At 43.8% G+C, this 21674-nt stretch overlaps 1 protein-coding gene across 1 annotated transcript; it reads left to right on the top strand.

Moving 5' to 3' along the window:
* The first annotated feature begins 3126 nt into the window (after nt 1-3126).
* Nucleotides 3127-14693, top strand: LOC121868173 (EMI domain-containing protein 1-like). The gene is made up of 3 exons (XM_042368482.1): nt 3127-3512; nt 6016-6098; nt 14389-14693. Exons 1-3 carry the CDS (start codon nt 3127-3129, stop codon nt 14691-14693), a joined length of 774 nt encoding a protein of 257 aa, XP_042224416.1.
* Nucleotides 14694-21674: the final 6981 nt, after the last annotated feature.

Raw genomic sequence — 21674 nt, 5'->3', positions numbered from 1 at the left:
GTGGTAGGGGTGTTGAGGGTGGTGATGGGAGTGGAGATGGTGGTGGTGGTGATGTAGAGGGTGGTGGTGGTAGTGGTGATGGTGGTGAAGGTGGTGATGGTGAGGGAGTGGTGGTGGCAAAGGTGGTGATGGTGGGGGGAGTGGTGGTGGCGCAGGAGTGGTGGTGGTGATGGTGGTGGTAGTGGTGATGGTGGTGGTGAAGGTGGTGATGGTGGGGGGGAGTGGTGGTGGTGGTGGTGATGGTGAGGGTGGTGGTAGGCGGTGATGGTGAGGGTGGTGGTGAAGGTGGTGATGGGTGGGGGGAGTGGTGGTGGTGGTGGCGGTGGTGGGTGATGGTGAGGGTGGTGGTGGTAGTGGTGATGGTGAGGGGTGGGTGGTGAAGGTGGTGATGGTGGGGGGGAGTGGTGGTGGTGGTGGTGATGGTGAGGTGGTGGTGGTAGTGGTGATGGTGGGGAGGCAGGCAGCGCGCATGGTGGGGAGTGGTGGTGGTGGTGGTGGAGGGTGGTGGAAGGTGGTGATGGTGGGGAGCAGGTGGTGAGGGAGGGTGGTGGTGGATGGTGGTGGTAGTGGTGATGGTGAGGGAGGGTGGTGGTAGTGGCGACAAGTGGGGAGGGTGGTGGTAGTGGTGATGAAGTGGTGGTGAAGGTGGGGGAGTGGGGGGTGGTAGGGGTGATGAGGGTGTTGACGGGAGGGAGATGGTGGTGGTGGTGGTGATGGTGAGGGGTAGTGGCATGGTGAGGGAGTGGTGTGCGGGGTGGTGGTGGTGGTAGTGATGCAGGAGGGGGAGTGGTGGTAGTGGCATGGTGGGGGGGAGTGGTGTGTGATGGTGGGGGAGCGGTGATGCTGGTGGTGGGAAGTGGTGATGGTGATTGGGAAGGGTGCTGGTGGAGGATGGAGGGTGGTGAAGGTGGTGATGGTGGGGAGTGGGGGTGGGCAGCGGGGATGGTGAGGGTGGTGGTGAAGGCAGGATGGTGGGGGATGGTGGTGGCGGTGGTGGTGGTGATGCGGAGGCGGTGGGTGAAGGTGGTGATGGTGGGGGGTGGTAGGGGTGATGAGGGTGGTGCTGGGAGTGGAGATGGTGGTGATGAAGGTGGTAATAGTGGGGGGTTCTGATGGTGACATACAAACATACAGTCGATGGTGATGATAGTGAGAAAGTCTTTGGTATTAATGGTGAACTATAGTAACACACACATTAATAACATAGCGGTGAACGAGGACCTGTCTACCCCGCGATAACGTTCAGGTCTGACAAGCTCTCAATACCCCGCCACCCACCATGATTAATGACCCTATGTGACAACCTGTGGTGGAGAGAGAGAGAGAGAGAGAGAGAGAGAGAGAGAGAGGTTCTTACATGTTATGGCTGGGGAATAATTAACGTCAAGAGAACCAATTTTTTCCCCGCTAAGTAAGAAGTTTCCTCTCTCTCTCTCTCCACCACAGGTTGTCACATTAGATCATTAATCATAGTGGCTGGATGGGTACCTCTCTCTCTCTCTCACCTCCACCTCTCTCTCTCTCTCTCTCCTCCAAGTAATTAACTCAAGCTCAATACACTGAAAGCACTGAAAGAATCTCGAGTTGAATTTGTTGTGAAAGATGAATGAAGATGACGAATGAAAGCCGAAAAGAGAAGAAAAAATAGAGGCGAATGAAATCAAAATGCAAATGCAATCTGTGCAACACGTCAACCAGGAGGTGTGTGTGTGTGTGTGTGTGTGTGTGTGTGTGTGTGTGTATGTGTGTATACTATCCAAATCAGGCAACAAACAACGCCTTAAACCAAACAAACAAACATGACGAACACACGAGAGAGAGAGAGAGAGAGAGAGAGAGAGAGAGAGAGAGAGAGAGAGATAGCGGGGTATACCTACTTATTTAGTTTACAATGACCCCTCTTCTGTCTACCTGTGACCTCTAACAACATAACAGCTGAATCACACTCTGGCACACCTTAACAAGTTCACAGAGACACAACAAATATAAGGTATAAGGTAAAAAAAAGATCTGGTAACATTGTAAAAACTTCGCTTCCATTGGATCTGGTAACGGTGTCAGAACCTCGCTTCCAAAGGCCTGACATACCTGCATCTGCCAATCAAACAAGGCCGCCTCCAACAGGAAAGTGCTAGGACGAGTAAAGAAAGTGACAGGAAAGTACTAAGACGAGTAGAGAAAGTGACAGTAAAGTGCTACGACGAGTATAGAAAGTGACAGGAAAGTACTAGGACGAGTAAAGAAAGTGACAGGAAAGTACTAGGACGAGTAAAGAAAGTGACAGGAAAGTACTAAGACGAGTAGAGAAAGTGACAGTAAAGTGCTACGACGAGTAGAGAAAAAAGTAACAAGAAAATAATGATACAAAAAAGAGTTTTATAAAAGTGACGAAACGAGTAGAGAAAGTGACAGTAAAGTGCTTAAACAAACAAACAATGATATAATAACAGAAATAACTAGAAGTTCTTCACCTACAACACAAACACCAAACACTAATAAACTCTACGGTATTTACAACCCATATTTCAATACCAACCGACCTCACCCCCCCTCGCCCCCTAACAACCTTTGACCTCCCAAACACTCTGACCTTTGACCTAACCCACCAATCACCTTAAGGGCAATGTTGGCGGGAGGGAGGGTCCTAAAGTGGGGGTGGGGTGAGGGGGAGGGGACGTACAGATGAGCACATGAGGTGTATTCTGTAAGAAGGGGTAGATAACACATTAGGTGGGGAGGAAGGTGGACTTGTTGTCAATATGTGCTAACACTTTTTAGTATTATAGTACTGTGTGTGTGTGTGTGTGTGTGTGTGTGTGTGTGTGTGTGTGTGTAAGGTGGGAAGTGGGAGGAAGAAGAGAGGAAGGATGAGAAAGAGAAGGAGGAGGACGAGGAGTGTCAATACTGAAAAAAAAAACCCAAAGAACTCCCACTCAGGATTCCAAGTCACACTCCAACCTCCTACTCCAGCTGTCAACTTAAGCTTCGTCAACTCTTGTCTCCCTCACCGACTCTCATAAGCTGTACCGGTCCTTAAGAGAGTCGCCACACTGCTACACTCACCGACATTCGTTATTTATTTTTTTATTTTTCTTTTTTTTTACGTTTCAATGTTTAATTTAATCAATGTTTTTATGTAAGTTATATTCCATCAGACACACTATACCTGGTCACACTATACTTGGACACACTATACATGGTCACACTATACCTGGTCACACTATACCTGGTCACACTATATCTGGTCACACTATACCTGGCCACACTATACCTGGTCACACTATACCTGGTCACACTATACCTGGTCACACTATACTTGGTCACACTATACCTGGTCACACTATACCTGGTCACACTATACCTGGCCACACTATACTTGGACACACTATACCTGGTCACACTATACCTGGTCACACTATACCTGGTCACACTATACCTGGTCACACTATACCTGGTCACACTATACTTGGACACACTATACCTGGTCACACTATACCTGGTCACACTATACGGTACACTATACCTGGTCACACTATACTTGGACACACTATACCTGGTCACATACTTGGACACACTATACCTGGTCACACTATACTTGGACACACTATACCTGTACACTATACCTGGTCACACTATACTTGGTCACACTATACCTGGTCACACTATACCTGGTCACACTATACCTGGTCACACTATACCTGGTCACACTATACCTGGTCACACTATAACTGGTCACACTATACCTGGTCACACTATACCTGGTCACACTATATCTGGTCACACTATACCTGGCCACTACCTGGTCACACTATACCTGGTCACACTATACCTGGTCACACCTATACCTGGTCACACTATACCTGGTCACACTATACCTGCACACTATACTTAGACACTATACCTGGTCACACTATACCTGGTCACACTATACCTAGTCACACTATACCTGGTCACACTATACCTGGTCACACTATACCTGGTCCACACTATACTTGGACACTATACCTGGTACACTTCTGGTCACACTATACCTGGTCACACTATACCTGGTCACACTATCTTGGACACACTATACCTGGTCACACTATGCTTGGACACACTATACCTGGTCACACTATACTTGGACACACTATACCTGGTCACTATACCTGGTCACACTATACTTGGTCACACTATACCTGGTCACACTATACCTGGTCACACTATACCTGGTCACACTATACCTGGTCACACTATAACTGGTCACACTATACTTGGACACACTATACCTGGTCACACTATACCTGGTCACACTACCTGGTCACACTATGCTTGGACACACTATACCTGGTCACACTATACCTGGTCTACCTCACACTATGCTTGGACACTATACCTGGTCACACTATACCGTACACTATACTGGTCACCTATACCTGGTCACACTATATCTGCACACTATATCTGGTCACCTACCTGGTCACCTATAGCAGTCACTATACCTGGTCACTATACCTGGCAACACTATACCTGACCACACTATACCTGGTCACATATACCTGGTCACACTATACCTGGCCACACTGCCTGGCCACACTACATAGACACTATACCAAGCCTACATACACCCCCCCTCGTGCCTCTGGGTGGGGGGAGGCTATATCACGGGATAGGATTACTCTAACTGCCTGGAAAAATCCTTCGAGATCCTGGGGGTTAGTGGTGAGAGACTGCTGGGATTACCTAGGAAGAGTCAGAGTCCTTTCTTACGGCGACCAGGTGATGCTGAATTATGGGTCATATGTGAAAGAAGGAAAGGAAGGAAGGAAGGAAGGAAGGGAGGAAGGAAGGAGGTGGGAGGGAGGGAGGAGGGAGGGAGGGAGGGAGGGGAGGAGGGAGGGAGGAGGGAGGGAGGGAGGAGGGATGGAGGAGGAAGGATGGATGGACGTGAGGGAGGATGGAGGAGGAAGGAAGGAAGGATGGACGTGAGGGAGAGTGGGAGGAAGGAAGGAAGGAAGGAAGGAAGGAAGGGAAGGAAGGAAGGAAGGAAGGAAGGAGGTAGGGAGGATGAGGAGGGAGGGAGGGAGGAAGGATGGAGGGAGGAAGGAAGGAAGGATAGACGTGAGGGAGGATGGGAGGGGGGTGAGGGGGAGGGAAGTGAGGATGAGTAAGAAATGAGAAGAAGGAAGGGAGGAAGGAAGGAAGGAAGGAAAGAAGGAGATCATGACTGGTCTACACTTCCCAACAAAGTAATCAACAAGACAAACAACAACACGCCGTAACTCTTGCCCACCACCAGCAGCAACAAACAAACAAACCCCAGACAAAGACACAAACAACAGATGCAGGTAATGAAACAGACAAACAGATAAATCAAAATAAGAAGGGCAGCCACGTAGCGATATTTAGATGAAATTAGCAAAAGTTTATTATTCGAGTTACAATTTCCTGAAACCTGACGAAGAGAGGAAGAAGAGGAGGGGGATGAGAAGGAAGAAAAAACCAAGCAAATAATAATAACAGCAAAAAAGAAGAAGACGTAAACACAGGAGAACTCGTGGCAACACAATGCGGGTCGCGGCAAGTTGATTTGTGTGTTGTGGAAGTCGTAACACGGGCAGTCTTCTTTAAGGCTTCACGCTGAACGAATCTGAAGAAGCTCCTCATAGATCCTTATCCTGTGGAAGATTTGTGGGGATATATTGATCGCCTCTCAGTGGTTTGCAAGACGTCTCAAGGCTTCATGTAAACACTAAAGCTCCTTGTCATGGGGAAGCTTCAGGGTTCATACTACACGCATCAGTGGTTTCTAAGACGTCTCAAGGCTTCATGTAAACACTAAAAAGCTCCTTGTCATGAGGAAGCTTCAGGTTCATACTACACGCATCAGTGGTTTCTCAAGGCTTCATGTTGACCCAAATTAAAAAAACATCCATAACCTCGTGGTATTATGCATTCAAGAACCATATTATTCAATCCGCCTCGAGGGCTCTACGGGAAGGTATTTAAATAATCTTCTCTTTATATCCTATACAGAGACCTACAAGGACTGGAACCCAAATGGGACCTCAGGGCGCCTCAGTGGAACAGACCTGAATGTCTTAATCCCCCAGATGCCTGTGAGTTTGGACTGGTGGTTCATGAGACAGGATTTTTGGTCTTTGTTTATTCCTCAGTTCCTAGGGAGGTGGGAGGAAGAGGGAGGAGGGTGAGAGGAGGTGAGGGGTGAGGGAGGAGGGTGAGAGGGAGAGGAGGAGGGGTGAGGGGTGAGAGAGGGAGCCAAGAATTATTAGAAAAAGAGGACAAGACAAAGCCAGAATTAAAGAGGCGAAAAAAGGACTCTCTTTCTCTCTCTATTTCCTCATCAACTCTCTCTCTATTTCCTCATCAACTCTCTCTCTTTCCATCGCCTCTCTCTCTCTCTCTGGTGCCTCCATGAGTACAAACACCAACATATCGCACCGTTCAATAATCACCGCCACTGTACTGTACGACCGCCAACTTTGGTGTTCGTAGTGAGGAAAAAAGACCTCACCAGCCTCACTCCAAGTTCTGACAACTTCCGTCCTCAATTAATTTACTCAGAAAAAAACATTAGGAGAACGACACCTACCTACCACCACCTACAGCTACCCACCACCACTACCACCACCACTCTCAGCTACCACCACCTACAGTACCACCACCACTACCCCACCACCACTACAGCTCTACCACTACAATACTACTACCCACTATAGCTAGCACCACCACCAACCCACCACTACGGCTACCACCACCACTACCACCACTACAACTACCACCACCACTATACCACCACCACCACCACCACCACCACCACCCACCACCACCACCACCACTATGCTCTCACCACCACCACTACAGCTCTGCTACCACTACACCACTACCCACTACAGCTACCACTACCACCACTCTACCTACCCACCACAGCTACAGCACCACCACAACACCGCTACCACCACCACTACAGCTACCACTACCACCACCACTACCACTACCACCACCACCATCTTATAAACAGGTCTAGAGTCACATAATTCATGGTTGTGACACTACCTGGTTCACCCATATACTGTATAGCACATGGTTCACCTACTGTACTCCCTCTCCATGTACCCACCCAGGACACCATCATCATTCACTATAATATACTGTATCCCCACCCACCAACCACACCTCTTTAACCCACAGTTAACTCACCCCTAACCTTCCCACCACCGACCACCCCCCACTCTTTAACACCACCTACACACCCCCACCACACCCCGGCTCTTTAACCCACCCTTAACCCCACCACCCTCATAATAGTGGGCGTAGTTTGTTCTAGTGATTAACACGAGTGACCAACGGAGGTTATAATGTATAGCTACCATATCAAAGCAAGCAAGCAAACAAGTAAGCAAGTAAACAACCAGGCAAACAAGATCCATATAGCAACAGACAGATACAGACGAATGCTATATTGTTCTTATAGGTGATATTGTATTGTATTGTTTATAAGGATGATAATACAGCCATTGTATTATGAACTAAATCACAACACAACACAACACCGACATAACACAACACAACACCGACATAACTACAACACAACACAGACATAACGCAACATACTTTCATCACAAGCAATACACAGAATAAACCTAACCTAACCTCACCCCGTCCACTTAACCTAACCTAACCTCACCCCGTCCATCTAACTAAACCCAACCTCACCCCGTCACCTAACCTAACCCAACCTCACCCCGTCCACCTAACTAACAACTCCCCGTCCACCTAACCTACCAACCTCCCGTCCATCTAACCTAACCCAACCTCACTCGATCACCTAACCTAACCTCACCCCGTCCACCTAACCTAACACTCTCACCCGTCACCTAACCTAACCCTGTCGCCCCTAACCTCTCGTCCTATACCACCGTGAGTAACTAGCCATCATTACTTCCACCTGCCGCCACACTACTTAATTACCTGGCCACCGTTTTTGGCCTCCCCTCCACCTCCCTCCCCCTCCACGACACACATTCATCAAGACATAATCACAATCAGACGAGGGTTACACGCAACCAAGGGGGGGGGGACTGAGAGATAAATGAAATTAGCGAAATGAAAAGCTGCTTGGTGGAAGTAGTTTGAGTGGTGCCCGGTGTATGATGGAGGAGGGAGGTATGGTGAGAGGGGGGGACGAGAGGGTCAGGGGGGAGGTGGTGAGTGGGAAGAGGAGGAGAGAGAGGAGGTGGGGGTTAGGGGAGGAGATGAAGGGAAGGTGGTGGTGAGTGTGGTGGTGGTGGTGGTGGTGGTGGTGGTGGTGGTGGTGGTGGTGGTGGTAGTGGTGAGTGGTGGTGGTGGTGGTGGTGTGGTGGTGGTGGTGTTGGTGGTGGTGGTGGTGGTGGTGGTGGTGGTGGTGAGGTAGGGGTGGTGGTGGGGTGGTGGTGGTGGTGGTGGTGAGGTTGTAGTGAGGGGGCCTGTGTTTTGTTGTGGTAAGGCGTTGTCATGACGACCACTGGATCGGCCGGCGGCTCTGCTTTTTTTTCTCCGTCGACCAAAAAAATATATATTATTGTTAGACGAAATGTAATTAAGGTATTAGAGCGCGGCCTCATTTTTCCTATAGTTTAATTTACTCTGAACTTAACCTAACCTAACCATACCTAACCTAACCTAATTTACCATACGTAAGCTTAATCTACCCTGAGCCTAACCTAATCTATCCTGCCTGTAATCTAACTTAACCTACTCTAATCTAATCTTAATCCAACCTAACCTAATTTACCCATATCTAAACTTAATCTACCCTGAACCTAACCTAATCTAAGCTGACGGCAACCTAATTTAACCTAATCTAACTTTAACCAAACCTAATCTAACCTGGCCGAAACCTAATCCAACCAAACTTTAACCTAACCTAACATAAATCGTATTCTAACTTAACCTAATCTTATCTAATCTGACCTTAACCTAACGTATAACTAATCTACCCTGAAGGCAGACTAATCTAACTTAACCCAAACGTAACCTACAAACTGTCTACCATTTACCGAACTTAACACAGGTACAAACACACGCTAAACACAGGTACAAACACACGCTAAACACAGGTACAAACACACGCTAAACACAGGTACAAACACACGCTAAACACAGGTACAAACACACGCTAAACACAAGTACAAACACCAACCACACCTACAAACACTCGGGAACATTCACAAGTGTTTACAAATACATCCATCTCAGTGACTTAAAGCTGCCAACTAAACCACAAAAGCTTTAAACCAAATCCTCTTGTCTCGTTGTTTTTTCTCTCTCATAGTTAAACCAGTTTTATCAGAGCGGTCTTCCCTTCCTCACCACAACTTCCTGATTTTTATTGTATATATCTTGAAAAATATTAGTTTTTTGTCATTTATGATGTATGTATGTGGCGACCTGTGGTGTAATAGTCAGCACGCTCACCTCGCAAGCGAGCGGACCCGGGTTCGATGCCCGGGCAGGGTGAAACTATGGGTAAGTTTCTTTACGCCATTTGCCTGTCTACCCAGCAGTAATTGGGAACCTGGTGCCCTTATTATAGAATGGGTATCAATTCACTAGAGTCGGTGCAGCGAAGAATGACAAAAATGATTCCGGGACTTAGAAACCTTCCATATCAGGATAGGTTAAAGAAACTTAACTTGCATTCCCTAGAAAGACGAAGAGTGCGGGGAGATATGATAGAAGTATTTAAGTGGGTGAAAGGAATCAATAAAGGGGATATAAATAAAGTTCTTATAATATCCGAGCAGGATAGGACTCGGAGCAACGGATTTAAGTTGGATAAGTTTAGGTTTAGGAGGGAGATAGGAAGAAACTGGTTCACAAATAGGGTGATGGACGAGTGGAACAAGCTTAGCAACTTTGTAGTAAGTGCTGAAACTCTGGAAAGTTTCAAAAGGAGGCTGGTTAGATTCATGGATGATAGAGAGTGGTAGTAACTCTCGACAGGAGCTGCCATGCACAGGCCAACCGGCCTATTGCAGACTCCTTATTTTCTTATGTTCTTATGTAATCGATTTGCAGATCGTGTTCTGGGGTAATGGTTAGCCAGTGCAGTTGGCGAGTTGTCCGGTCTTCTCGGACTATTCCTTGACACCGGGTCATGCAACTTGTTAACTAAGGGTGTGGTTGTTGTGTTGGCGACAGCTTCTACACATTAAACAAATTCACGCCTAGGTGGCCCTAGGACAGTCCATCCTCGTTACACGAGGGGCAACCATTATGTATGTATGTATGTATGTCGTGACGGTATATAAAGCTAACCTAACCTAATACCAGCAGTTGTCCACGCTGCCTCTTCTTCTACCAAACGAATCCTATAAATAATAATAAAAAGTGAAAATAAATAAAAATACCGTATATAACTTGTATATTTAAACAGACAAGGCCAATAACACATCAACGGTCATCTTAACGTACAAATCATCTTTTAGTGCATCATTAACCGTTGCTCTATTATCTTCTATTGCTATAATTATGGTTTATGATCTACGTTTACTTCAAATTAATGTATTATGATCGGCTCTTATTGCTTCTATTCGGTTTATTGTATTTATTTACCAATTTTCTCTTGTTGTGACGCCCGGGAGAACCTGTGAGGGGGGGGGGGTTATACGGTACAGTACTGAGTTGTTACGTAGTGGTGCTGTAATAAAGTTTATGTCATATTCATATCTATTTCGTATGTGATATAGTTGTACACACACACACACACACACACCACCTAGCGGATGTCTTCTACACTACACTAGGCTATACCTCACACTCGCCTTGTACACTGAATATCACCAGAAGGCGCTGATTGAAAACACCTTCTTTAGGAGGATGTAAATTACCCTGGGAGAATGACAAGACGCAATACCTATTAGAGAAATGACTTAGGGGAGTTTCATCATTCAAGACATAATGTGGGAAAATTTCTGAGCGTAGCGTCAACGGGCGATTAAAATTTCGTCAGCCGCCTGTGTGTTACGCCAGGAAGTTATCTCACTTGGCCATCACTGCTCCACTGGGATTAACGAGTCATTAGCTCTCTCGAACCCAAACCCATTAACGGATTACGTGTCAGTGTCCTCTCCGTTGTCGTCATCGAGTTCGTTATCAATTTCGTTAAATGTCTGTTATGGCCGTCAACATTTTTATAAACTTTAAAATTAACCCAATATAAACCTGTTGTGACAGATTCTCAAACATTGCACCAGTCTACAGTACACCAACCCCACCTCCACCCTGCCCCTACCAAACACAGCCTCATATATCGCAACACTACCCAGCCAGACCTCACTCAACCGGACCCCATCTATAAGAGACCGACAAGCCTAGCCAACACCAAGCCTAGCCAACACCAAGCCTAGCCAACACCAAGCCTAGCCAACACCAAGCCTAGCCAACAACAAGCCTAGCCAACACCAAGCCTAGCCAACACCAAGCCTAGCCAACACCAAGCCTAGCCAACAACAAGCCTAGCCAATACTAAGCCTAACTCACACAAAGTCTAGCCAACACCAAGCTTAGCATGATATAGTCTAGAAAAATCTGCCTTCACCATCCTGCCCAAAAATAACACCACCACCACCCAAGCCTAAGAACAGCATCACCACCACCCTATCCCAAGAACAGCATCACCACCACCCTATCCCAAGAACAGCATCACCACCAACCTATCCCAAGAACAGCATCACCAACCTATCCCAAGAAGAACAGCATCACTCACCTAATCTTATCCCCAAGAACAGCACCACCACCACCAATTCTATCCCAAGAACAGCATGACCACCCACCCTATCCCTAAGAACAGCAACGCAATTAACCTATCCTAAGAACAGCACCACCACCACCCACCCTATCCTGGGCAAACAGTCTATCACCACCAATCTTCTATCCCAAGAACAGCCCACCACCACCACCCCATCCCAAGAACATCAGCAGACTAACTAATTCCTATCCCCAAGAACAGCACCGCCACCAACCTATCCTAAGAACAGCACCACCACCACCACCCCATCCCAAGAACAACAGCACCACCACCACCACCCCATCATCCCAAGAACAGCACCACCACCACCACCCTATCCTAAGAACACAATTAAACGACTTATCCAAGAATACACCACCACCAAACCATCCAAGAACAGCACCACCACCACCAACCCTATCCCAAGAACAGCATGACTAACTCCCATCCTAAGAACAGCACACCAACCCATCCTAAGAACAGCATCACCAAACCTATCCTAAGAAGAAGAACAGTGCATCACCAATCAACCTAGTCCCAAGAACAGCATCACCACCAATCCAATTCCCAAGAATGGTGATCACCACCAACCTATCCCAAGAACAGCATCACCACCAATTCTATCCTAAGGAACAGCACCAACCTATCCTAAGAACAGCAATCACCAATTCTATCCTGCTAGAACAGCATCAACTTGAACCTATCCTATGAACAAAGCACCACCTCAACCTAACCTTAAGAAGAAGAAAGCATCACCACCAACCTATCCCAAGAACAGCATCACCACCAATTCTATCCCAAGAACAGCATCACCAACCTATCCTGAAGAACAGCACCACCAACCTATCCCAAGAACAGCACCACCAACCTATCCCAAGAACAGCATCACCACCAACCTATCCCAAGAACAGCATCACCACCACCCTATCCTAAGAACAGCATCACCAACCTATCCCAAGAAGAACAGCACATCAACCTCGTCACTTGACAACTTTTAACAGTATTATTTGGTTCACACGAAAATTTCCCTTCACTTGCTCGTGTTTTAAGCTGTGTCCCGGTTACCCTAGCGTCCCAGCCCTTCGATTATTTTTTTTTCCTGGCTGCTCCTCCCTCTTTTATCCTGGGTGTTGTTTTTTGGGGTCGAGAAACAATTGGGTAACACTGACAGCACAAGAAACTTTACTGTGGCGTGAATTTAATTTTTTTTAGTCCTTTACCCACCCATCCAGCCTAGTTGATCAATGTCATGTATAGATACGAAAATTTGTGTCCGATTTAGGAATAGTGTTTGTGATGCTAAGGATTAATATTCACTCTTGCAATACTTATAACCCAAGATTGCCATGATGTTTGGAATAGGTTAAGAACTTTGGTATTGTTAGGTTAGACAAGGTTTTGTTAGGTTTGGCCATGTTTGGTTAAGTTAGACAAGATTTGGTTAGTTTTGGCTATGTTAGGTTAGGTTATACAAGGTTTGGCTATGTTAGGTTAGGTAAGATTAGACAAGGTTTGGCTATGTTGGGTTAGGTAAGATTAGACAAGGTTTAGTTAGGTTTGGCCATGTTGGGTTAGGTTAGACAAGATTTGGTTAGTTTTGGCTATGTTAGGTTAGGTTATACAAGGTTTGGCTATGTTAGGTTAGGTAAGATTAGACAAGGTTTGGTCATGTTTGGTTAGGTTAAACAAGGTTTGGTTAGGTTAGGTTTGGCTATGTTAGGTTAGACAAGGTTTGGTCATGTTAGGTTAGGTTATACAAGGTTTGGCTATGTTAGGTTAGGTAAGATTAGACAAGGTTTGGCTATGCTGGGTTAGGTTAAACAAGGTTTGGTTAGGTTAGGTTTGGCTATGTTAGGTTAGACAAGGTTTGGCCATGTTGGGTTAGGTTAGACAAAGTTTGGTTGAAAAAATCTCCCAAAATACCCTCGAAAGGTACAGTATACGTATACAAAATACCCTCCATCGTACGTTACCTCGGCTGGGGCTGGCCACTGTCACACACATCAATCGCCTTCCACTACCTCCTAGAAAACCCACAAATGAAACTCACTTTATAAATTATTTTCACCGTTTAATTTAATGCATTTTCACCACCCGTATTACCACCATGTTCTCTCTCTACCATCGGATTATCAAGATCAGGTGACGAAATATTCCCCTAGAGCAGAGGGAGAAATATTCACCCTGGTATTATATGTTGATGAGAATATTACACAGGGCGAGAGAGGAGGGAGGAGGAGGAGGGAGGAGAGGAGGGAGGAGGAGGAGGAGGGAGGATCTTTTAAAGGGGCTGTAATAGCCGGTGGTCAGAGGGGGATTATCTGATGATTGGTGAGGGAGAGTGAGGGAGAATATACGGAGAGGGAGAGTGAAGGAAGGTATACAGGGGAGGGAGAGTATAAAGAAGGGAGAATATACAGGAAAGGGAGAGAGTGAGAGAGAGTTTATCCAACTACCGTCCGCCCCTGACTCTCTTTATGTCATCATTCTCTCTCTCTCTCTCTCTCTCTCTCTCTCTCTTCTAATCTTTCTCTCTCTCTCTCTTCTTTCCGCAACCTTTCTTTTCTCTCTGAATAATATTGGAGCAGATTTACATATTAATATTGAATTTCCACAAGCCTTCGTTAACTCTTGGGGGCCTGGTCTTAATGGGCCTTTTTATAGTCCTACTGGGCCCCTTAGTCCTACTGGGCCCGTTAGTCCTACTGGGCCCCTTAATCCTACTGGGTCCCTTAGTCCTACTGGGCCCCTTAGTCCTACTGGGCCCGTTAGTCCTACTGGGCCCCTTAATCCTACTGGGTCCCTTAGTCCTACTGGGCCCCTTGGTCCTACTGGGCCCCTTAATCCTACTGGGTCCCTTAGTCCTACTGGGCCCCAGTCTATCTTGATGACCTCCAGTCCTGACAAACTCCTTTTCCTTTAGCTCCCAAACCTAATGTATAGGTCAACCTCAGCCCCCATTAAGATTGGGGCCTGTTGGAACTTGGAGCCTATTGGGACATGGGGCCTGTTGGGACTTGGGACCTGTTAGGACTTGGGACTTTTTGGGATTTAGGACCTGTTGGGACTTGGGGGGGCCTGCTGGGACTTGGGACTTCCTGGGCTGTAATGCAAAGTTTAAACAGTTTTAATTCGAGTAAGTAAACTATTTCCAACTCTTGTCTTTGTGGCCTCTGGGGTAATTTGAGTGAGTGAGTGAGTGTGTGTGTGTGTGTGTGTGTAACTATTTGCATGTGTAGATGTGTGTCCCAGTATTTACTTATGTATGTATGTATATATCTATGTACATATGTATGCATACATGTACTTGTGTGTGTACGTCTGCAAATTCACCACCACGGTTCTCTCACAATACCATCCTTCATTATAAACTTCCCAGAGAGAGAGATATCTTCCCCGTAAGCAGCTCTCTCACAACACTTAAACTCTCACATTAATACCAACTCAAAAATATCACCAAACACAATAACCAGTTCTTGAAAACTTAATGGTCAAGTTTTAAGAATTCTGGCAACACCGTTTACATCTCCAGGTGGTGTGACGTCAGTGGAGGTAATACTGAGATATTGTATAGCGCGTAAATTGTCGTTCTTTCCTTTAATTATTATCGTTTCCTCTTTAATTGTTATAGTTATTTGTAATGGAATCTCCTGAGGTAAGATCAGTTACTTCATGGATCACTTGATGATTAGACAACCCTAACATTAACGGGAATGGGTTAGGTTAAGTTAGTTCAGATTAGGTTACATAAGGTTAGGTTAAGTTACCTTAGATCAAGTCTAGTTAGGTCACATTAGATTACATCATGTTAGCTTAGGTTATACTAGGATACATTAGGTTAGGTTACCAGGGTGTTAGGTTAGGTTACCAGGGTGTTAGCATCATCTTTGTGTTGTAGGTTGAGTTAAGAGTCCTCAATACTAAACGTTCACTCACTCAAACATACAGTACAGTCAGTTATAAGACAGTCACTCAAATATACAGACAGTTACAAGACAGTCACTCACTCAAAACATACAGTATACAGTACAGTCAGTTATAAGACAGTCACTCACTCAAAACATACAGTATACAGTACAGTCAGTTATAAGACAGTCACTCAAACATACAGACAGTTACAAGACAATCACTCACTCAAAACATACAGTCATTTTCTCAAATATTCCTATGCCACCTTTAGCTCCGCCAGTCACTTCTAATAATAATAATCTCGACTGACTAACTGATTGAATAAATGACTGACTGTCTACCTGAACGACTGTCTGAATGACTATAACTACAGACTCCTCCATCAATAAAATATACACTCATACCTTCAATAAACCACAAAAAATAAAATACTGCACCGAACAACTCAAGCCTCGGGCGGTAATCTCTCAGGGAATCACTAAATCTTAAACAAAAATACATATCGTTGGGGTAAAACCGAACGAAATTCACTGAAAAGCATTTTTTTTTTTAATCCGTCTAAGTCGTTTTCCAAAGGCACTTGTCCCCAACACAAGAGGCACTCAAGGGTAGTCGCTAGTGAAGAGAGAGAGAGAGAGAGAGAGAGAGAGAGAGAGTGCGGAAGGAGTGAAATTATCCCCAAGGAGTAGCGCGCGGAAATGGCTCTTAACAAAACCATTTTAGTCGAGCATTAATTCTGGTGGGTGTGTGTGTGTGTGTGTGTGCGTGTGTGCGTGTGTGCGTGTGTGTAGCCCAACCTTTACACCACAACACATTAACACATCACACAACTAAACAAACAAGCAACAATTTCCCTCACTTATAATCTTCTCATCATTTCTCTAACTAATACACCTGTACAGTACGTCACCCTACCTGTAATTACCCATGGCACCACATTCATTAATATTCTTACTTTATATCCTGACAACACACAAACATCTATGTATAAAAAAAAAAATAGTACCCTACTTTTCATACACAAATACACATATATACATTAGTGTATATGTATATACCCACACATACAGGTGCGCTATTTGAACAGTTAAATTCTTCCTGGTTGCAGCACGGCCTCTTGTAAACCGAGCCATTACCTCATTACTAAATAGAGTTTGCATGTGTGTATCGGCTATAGTAATGCGGAGGCCATGTTGGGGTCAGCTAGTGTGGGCATAACACAGTGGACACCAGCTTATCACAGCCTCTGCCTCTGACCGTAATATAATAATAATAAGAAATACTACTACTACCATTAATAATAATAATAATAATAATAATAATAATAATAATAATAATAATAATAATAATAATAACAGCAAATAATAATAATAATAATAATAATAAAATACGCCTTACCTTTCATTATGTTTAATTTAAGCGCTGCAACTCTAGGAAATATCATTCAATATACTCTCAATACCTCAGCAAATTCTCTCTCATGAAAATATACCTGCCCACACATATCCGTGAAACTTAGCAGGTAATTAATATTCATAAACTTTCCACCTGTAGCAAAGATTGATTACCCTTTCCTACACACCTGGCCTGCGACACACACCTTCTTACCACATGTGTTCAAGTTAATTTTGCCGTACATGTGTTAGTCATTACTGAACTGTTGCATACTTGATGGTAATGTAGTGAGGACTTTAACTATATTTGGAGCGTGGAATGTAAATTACTATAAGCCTATTTTAACCATTTCGCTGCGTTTCCCGCACTTGCCGTTTTATTCTGGCTACCGCCAGACGATTTTATTCATCTTAGAGTAACCTCCCGCATCCAAAGTGTTAATGAATTTACTGTACAGTAGGCCTATATATGTGTGAACAATTTTGTATAGAAGTTAGGTATACAGTTTATATATACTGCCTATACGTCTCTCTGTCTACGGCATAATATGTATAAATGTTCATACCAGTACACATGTATAATGCGTAACCATTATGTGTAAATAAATTCATACATGTAAATATGTATGTGAAATGATTGTATTTATAAATAAATAAATACATGTACTGTATATGTGTATGTGCAGCACACACACACACAGCCAACTTAATTTCCCCAGGGTGTCGCAGCAAGAAAATAAATAAGTGGAATTTCAACATGCAGTTTAGAGGGACAAACTGCTCAGCATTTAGTACCTGTCTTACCAAACAACAGTGGACAAAATACAGTAACGAAGTGAAGACAATGTTTCCTAAGAGTTTAATATTATAATGATGATCTATGATTTATTGGTATGTGGATGTTTGGGTAGGGGTGTGTAATGTTGGTGTTCTGGGGTCGCTAATTGTTCTTAATATATGGACTTGTATTCCTGCAAGTAATACTCTACCATACTAACGCACATTAAGCGTAAAGTATGGATATTTGTCAGTAAAGAATAAATAGTTTCTTACCTAAAGAAAATTCCATAAAGTGACGAGGATGTGTTATTTGCGTAATGTTATTTTTGTGAGTGTTTCCGTCCTGAACACTGACCTCTGTTGACAGCACCGACCAGTGTAGCCCACTGTCGTCTCCCACAGGAGGCTTCCAGGAAGTGTTTCATATGCCCCAAGAACCTGGAATTTTATAAAGAAAGTTGTACTGAAGATGATAACTTTATTCCTAAATTTAGTCATTTCGTGATTTTCTCCTGAATAGCGTTTCATACACATAAACGTTTACACAAAAGACCAACTTACCAATTACTATACTGCTACGTTACAACTTACCAATTACTATACTGCTACGTTAAGTAATCTATTGGGAAATAAACCAATTAAACCTGATCAACCTAAACCATGATAGGTCTATTCATTCTATACAGTAGGCGATAAATTATATAATATAGCAGTAGCTGGTAAGTTTATAGAAGCATTTCTTTAAATGAAACGAAACGCTCCGCTTGTAAACAGTGAGCAATGACGTCGTAGCCTGTCGACGATTAGTGCTCAGGACGAAAACAACACAAAAACATTATTATGCAAACCCAAAACAACGTCACTTAATGGAATTTTCTTGAGATAATGCATTTACTTTGTAGTGAAAAATTTATTTAACTTACGGGTTAATGCGCGATACTGTTCCACATACTTGTCTTCCATCCCCTTATTCATTCCCTCACCCTCCCACCAACCCCCTACACACGCCCACCAACCCATAAAAGAGAAAAATTATTATTAGACTTCTAGTTGAAGTACACTTACTCAAGATTTATTCCAGCCGTCGACATTTTATACGGAGGAAGCGAGGATGAAGCCTGGCGAGACCCTGACCTCACGGAAATAAACAACGCTACTTATTTTCCAAAACATTACCCGGTGTGTCTAGCCTTTCCCAGCTAATGCCGAAAATGAATTAAAACATTTTAGGGTGTTCAAGTATCTTATATAACTACATGTCAAAGCGGTTTAAAATGTGTTTATCATATACCATTATACTTATTTCAAATTTTTTCAACTTTATTCATGTTCTACGGCTTTTTTATTTACTTTTGTCACTTTATCAGTTTATCGCCTCACATAATATACAGTACAGTATAGTAATGGTTAGTTTTATGGGTGAAATAAATCCAATTCAGAAACTATACACTCAAGTACATGGGTAATGTAATCAGGGTCAAAGGTGAAGTAATCAAGGTCCAAGGTGAAGTAATCTTAAGGTCACGGATGTGGTATTCAAGGCCAGGTGAGTTATCAAGGTCATAGGTGAAGTAATCAAGGTCAAATGTGAATTAATCAAGGTCAATGGTAAAGTAATCAAGGTCACAGGTGGGGTAATCAAGGTCAAAGATGAAGTAATCAAAGAAGTCACAGGTGTGGTACTCAAGGTCGGGTGAGGTAATCAAGGCTACAGGGTAAGTAATCAACTCTATCACAAAGTTTCTCCACAAACCAATTTCCTCTTAAATTGACTTCCGGGCTTTTACAAGGAACCGCGTCTGTAAGTTAAATTTTCCCCATAACTGAAGTTGTTAGAACGCAGCTAACTGGCTCACTTAAGCTACGACACAAATATGGATTCTCAGAATTCTTGTATTAGATTATATTTTCCCCAATTTGTGTTTAGGCAACGGATCTAGTCACCGAGGAGTCTTCAGTGACATATTGACGGCATTTTTCCCGCCTCCTGACAGCTACAACAAACATCAACATCAACAGTAGCAGCAATAATAATAATAATAATAATAATAATAATAATAATAATAATAATAGCAATAATAATAATAATAATAATAATAATGTATCAAACTCAGGATCGCAATTTATTGATGTATTACTGCTTATGTTTACTAGACCAGTCAGCTGTGAACATATCAAGATCAGTTCATTGTCGTAAATGTTAAGGCTAATAGACAGACAGACAAGGATGTCCAAGATTTCACCCACCCACCCAATAAGCGAAGAGTAACTAATTAAAATATATGGCACAAAAATTTGACTACCGTATGCATTTTATGACAGGATAAAGTACACCAAAATTTCAGAATATAACTTGGAGAAGCATATTAAGACCTACAAAACATTTCACTAATTGCAGTTGCCTTTTTTTTTAAGGTAATCTTACTAGACTTAATTATCGTAAGGTGTTTTTAGTATTCTTGGAACAAATGCCAACTACCATCTTCACCACCCCCGTGAGACCACTCCTTCATGCCTGTCACATGCCAGATAAGCCTAAACGCTTTACCCCCTTGTACAGAAATTTCCTCGTTAAGCTAAGTTTAATAAACGAATTTTACAAGACTCCGAGAGACGATTTTTACCTGCTTTAACTCTGCACCAGTTGTGGATAAAAGAGAAGAAATTTTGTACCACAGTCGTGAAAGAGTTGGTTTATGATTGCCAGATAACAGGACTTATCTCGGGTTTATGTTCATCTTGGGAGTAGTAAAGGGAGGGTCGCTCTTGGTATAATTTGGCTGCGGTTGGGCGGCAGTGGGTTGTGGAAGAGTAGCTGGCAGTTCTCTTCCTAGATTTATTAGAGTTAAGCTTTTATTGCCTCTTCCTCTGTTATCTTTTGTTTGTTTTCATCTTCTTATTCTCACATGTAATATTTCTCTCATGTCGGAAGGTTTATTCCGGCTCTCCCTCACCCCACAATACAATCTTATACGGCTAAACACCTTAACTATAAGATCCAACTCTCACCTCCAGACGCCCTCTCATAGTTCTTACCTTATATCAATGGTTAATCTTCGGTGAAACTGAAACCTTCGTAAGTCTACTTCAACCAAGATTCTCTACAGGTTGAGCCACAGCTTGTCAACAAGACTCGCTAAACGCCCGGGTGCACGGTCAAAAAATCGCCTGGACAGATCAGATTTCACAATATTAACTTTAGATTAAGTAGGGTAGGTTAGATTAAGGTAGGTTAGTTTTGTCCGGTGAGTTTTTGTCCTACCTTTATATAAACCTGACAGCCAGTTAAAAGGCAGTGAGGATACCACATAATGAAGGCTGAGCCCTCGGTACACAAGGACGCAGTGTGACCTGGCTATGCAATCGATCGCCTTCACTTCCTAGCTGGGTTGACGATAGTTGCCCCGGACATGAACCAGGGATCCTTAGGACGGGAGGCGAGTATTGTAACCACTAGACCATGAGTAATTAATTTTGTGTTACACCTGACTGACTACTTCCATCAACATCACATAAGCAAGATGGTTAGTGATTGTTCCTCTCACTGAAGGAAGGAAGGATTCTACATTTATTACATATATTCAGCTAAACTCTCTACAGTTGCTAAAGTTTGAGGGTCACCAGGTCAAAGGTCAAGGTCACAAATTGAGGAATATATCTTCAGCGTGTTTGGTTGGTGTCTTGTGTGTCGTCTACTTATCGTTGAGCTATCCTTTATCCGACTGTTGGTGACGATGATACCCAGATGCAAATAAACATCGGATATAACAATGTTTACGTTTTGAGAACACCAGTGCACAGTATGTCGTGTGAATGATTCC

This window comes from Homarus americanus, unplaced genomic scaffold, assembly GCF_018991925.1.
Source record: "Homarus americanus isolate GMGI-L3 unplaced genomic scaffold, GMGI_Hamer_2.0 scaffold38858, whole genome shotgun sequence".
In the NCBI taxonomy this organism is placed as follows: domain Eukaryota; kingdom Metazoa; phylum Arthropoda; class Malacostraca; order Decapoda; family Nephropidae; genus Homarus; species Homarus americanus.
Note: the sequence above shows the minus strand (reverse complement) of the source record. Positions and strands in the feature narration are given on the sequence as shown.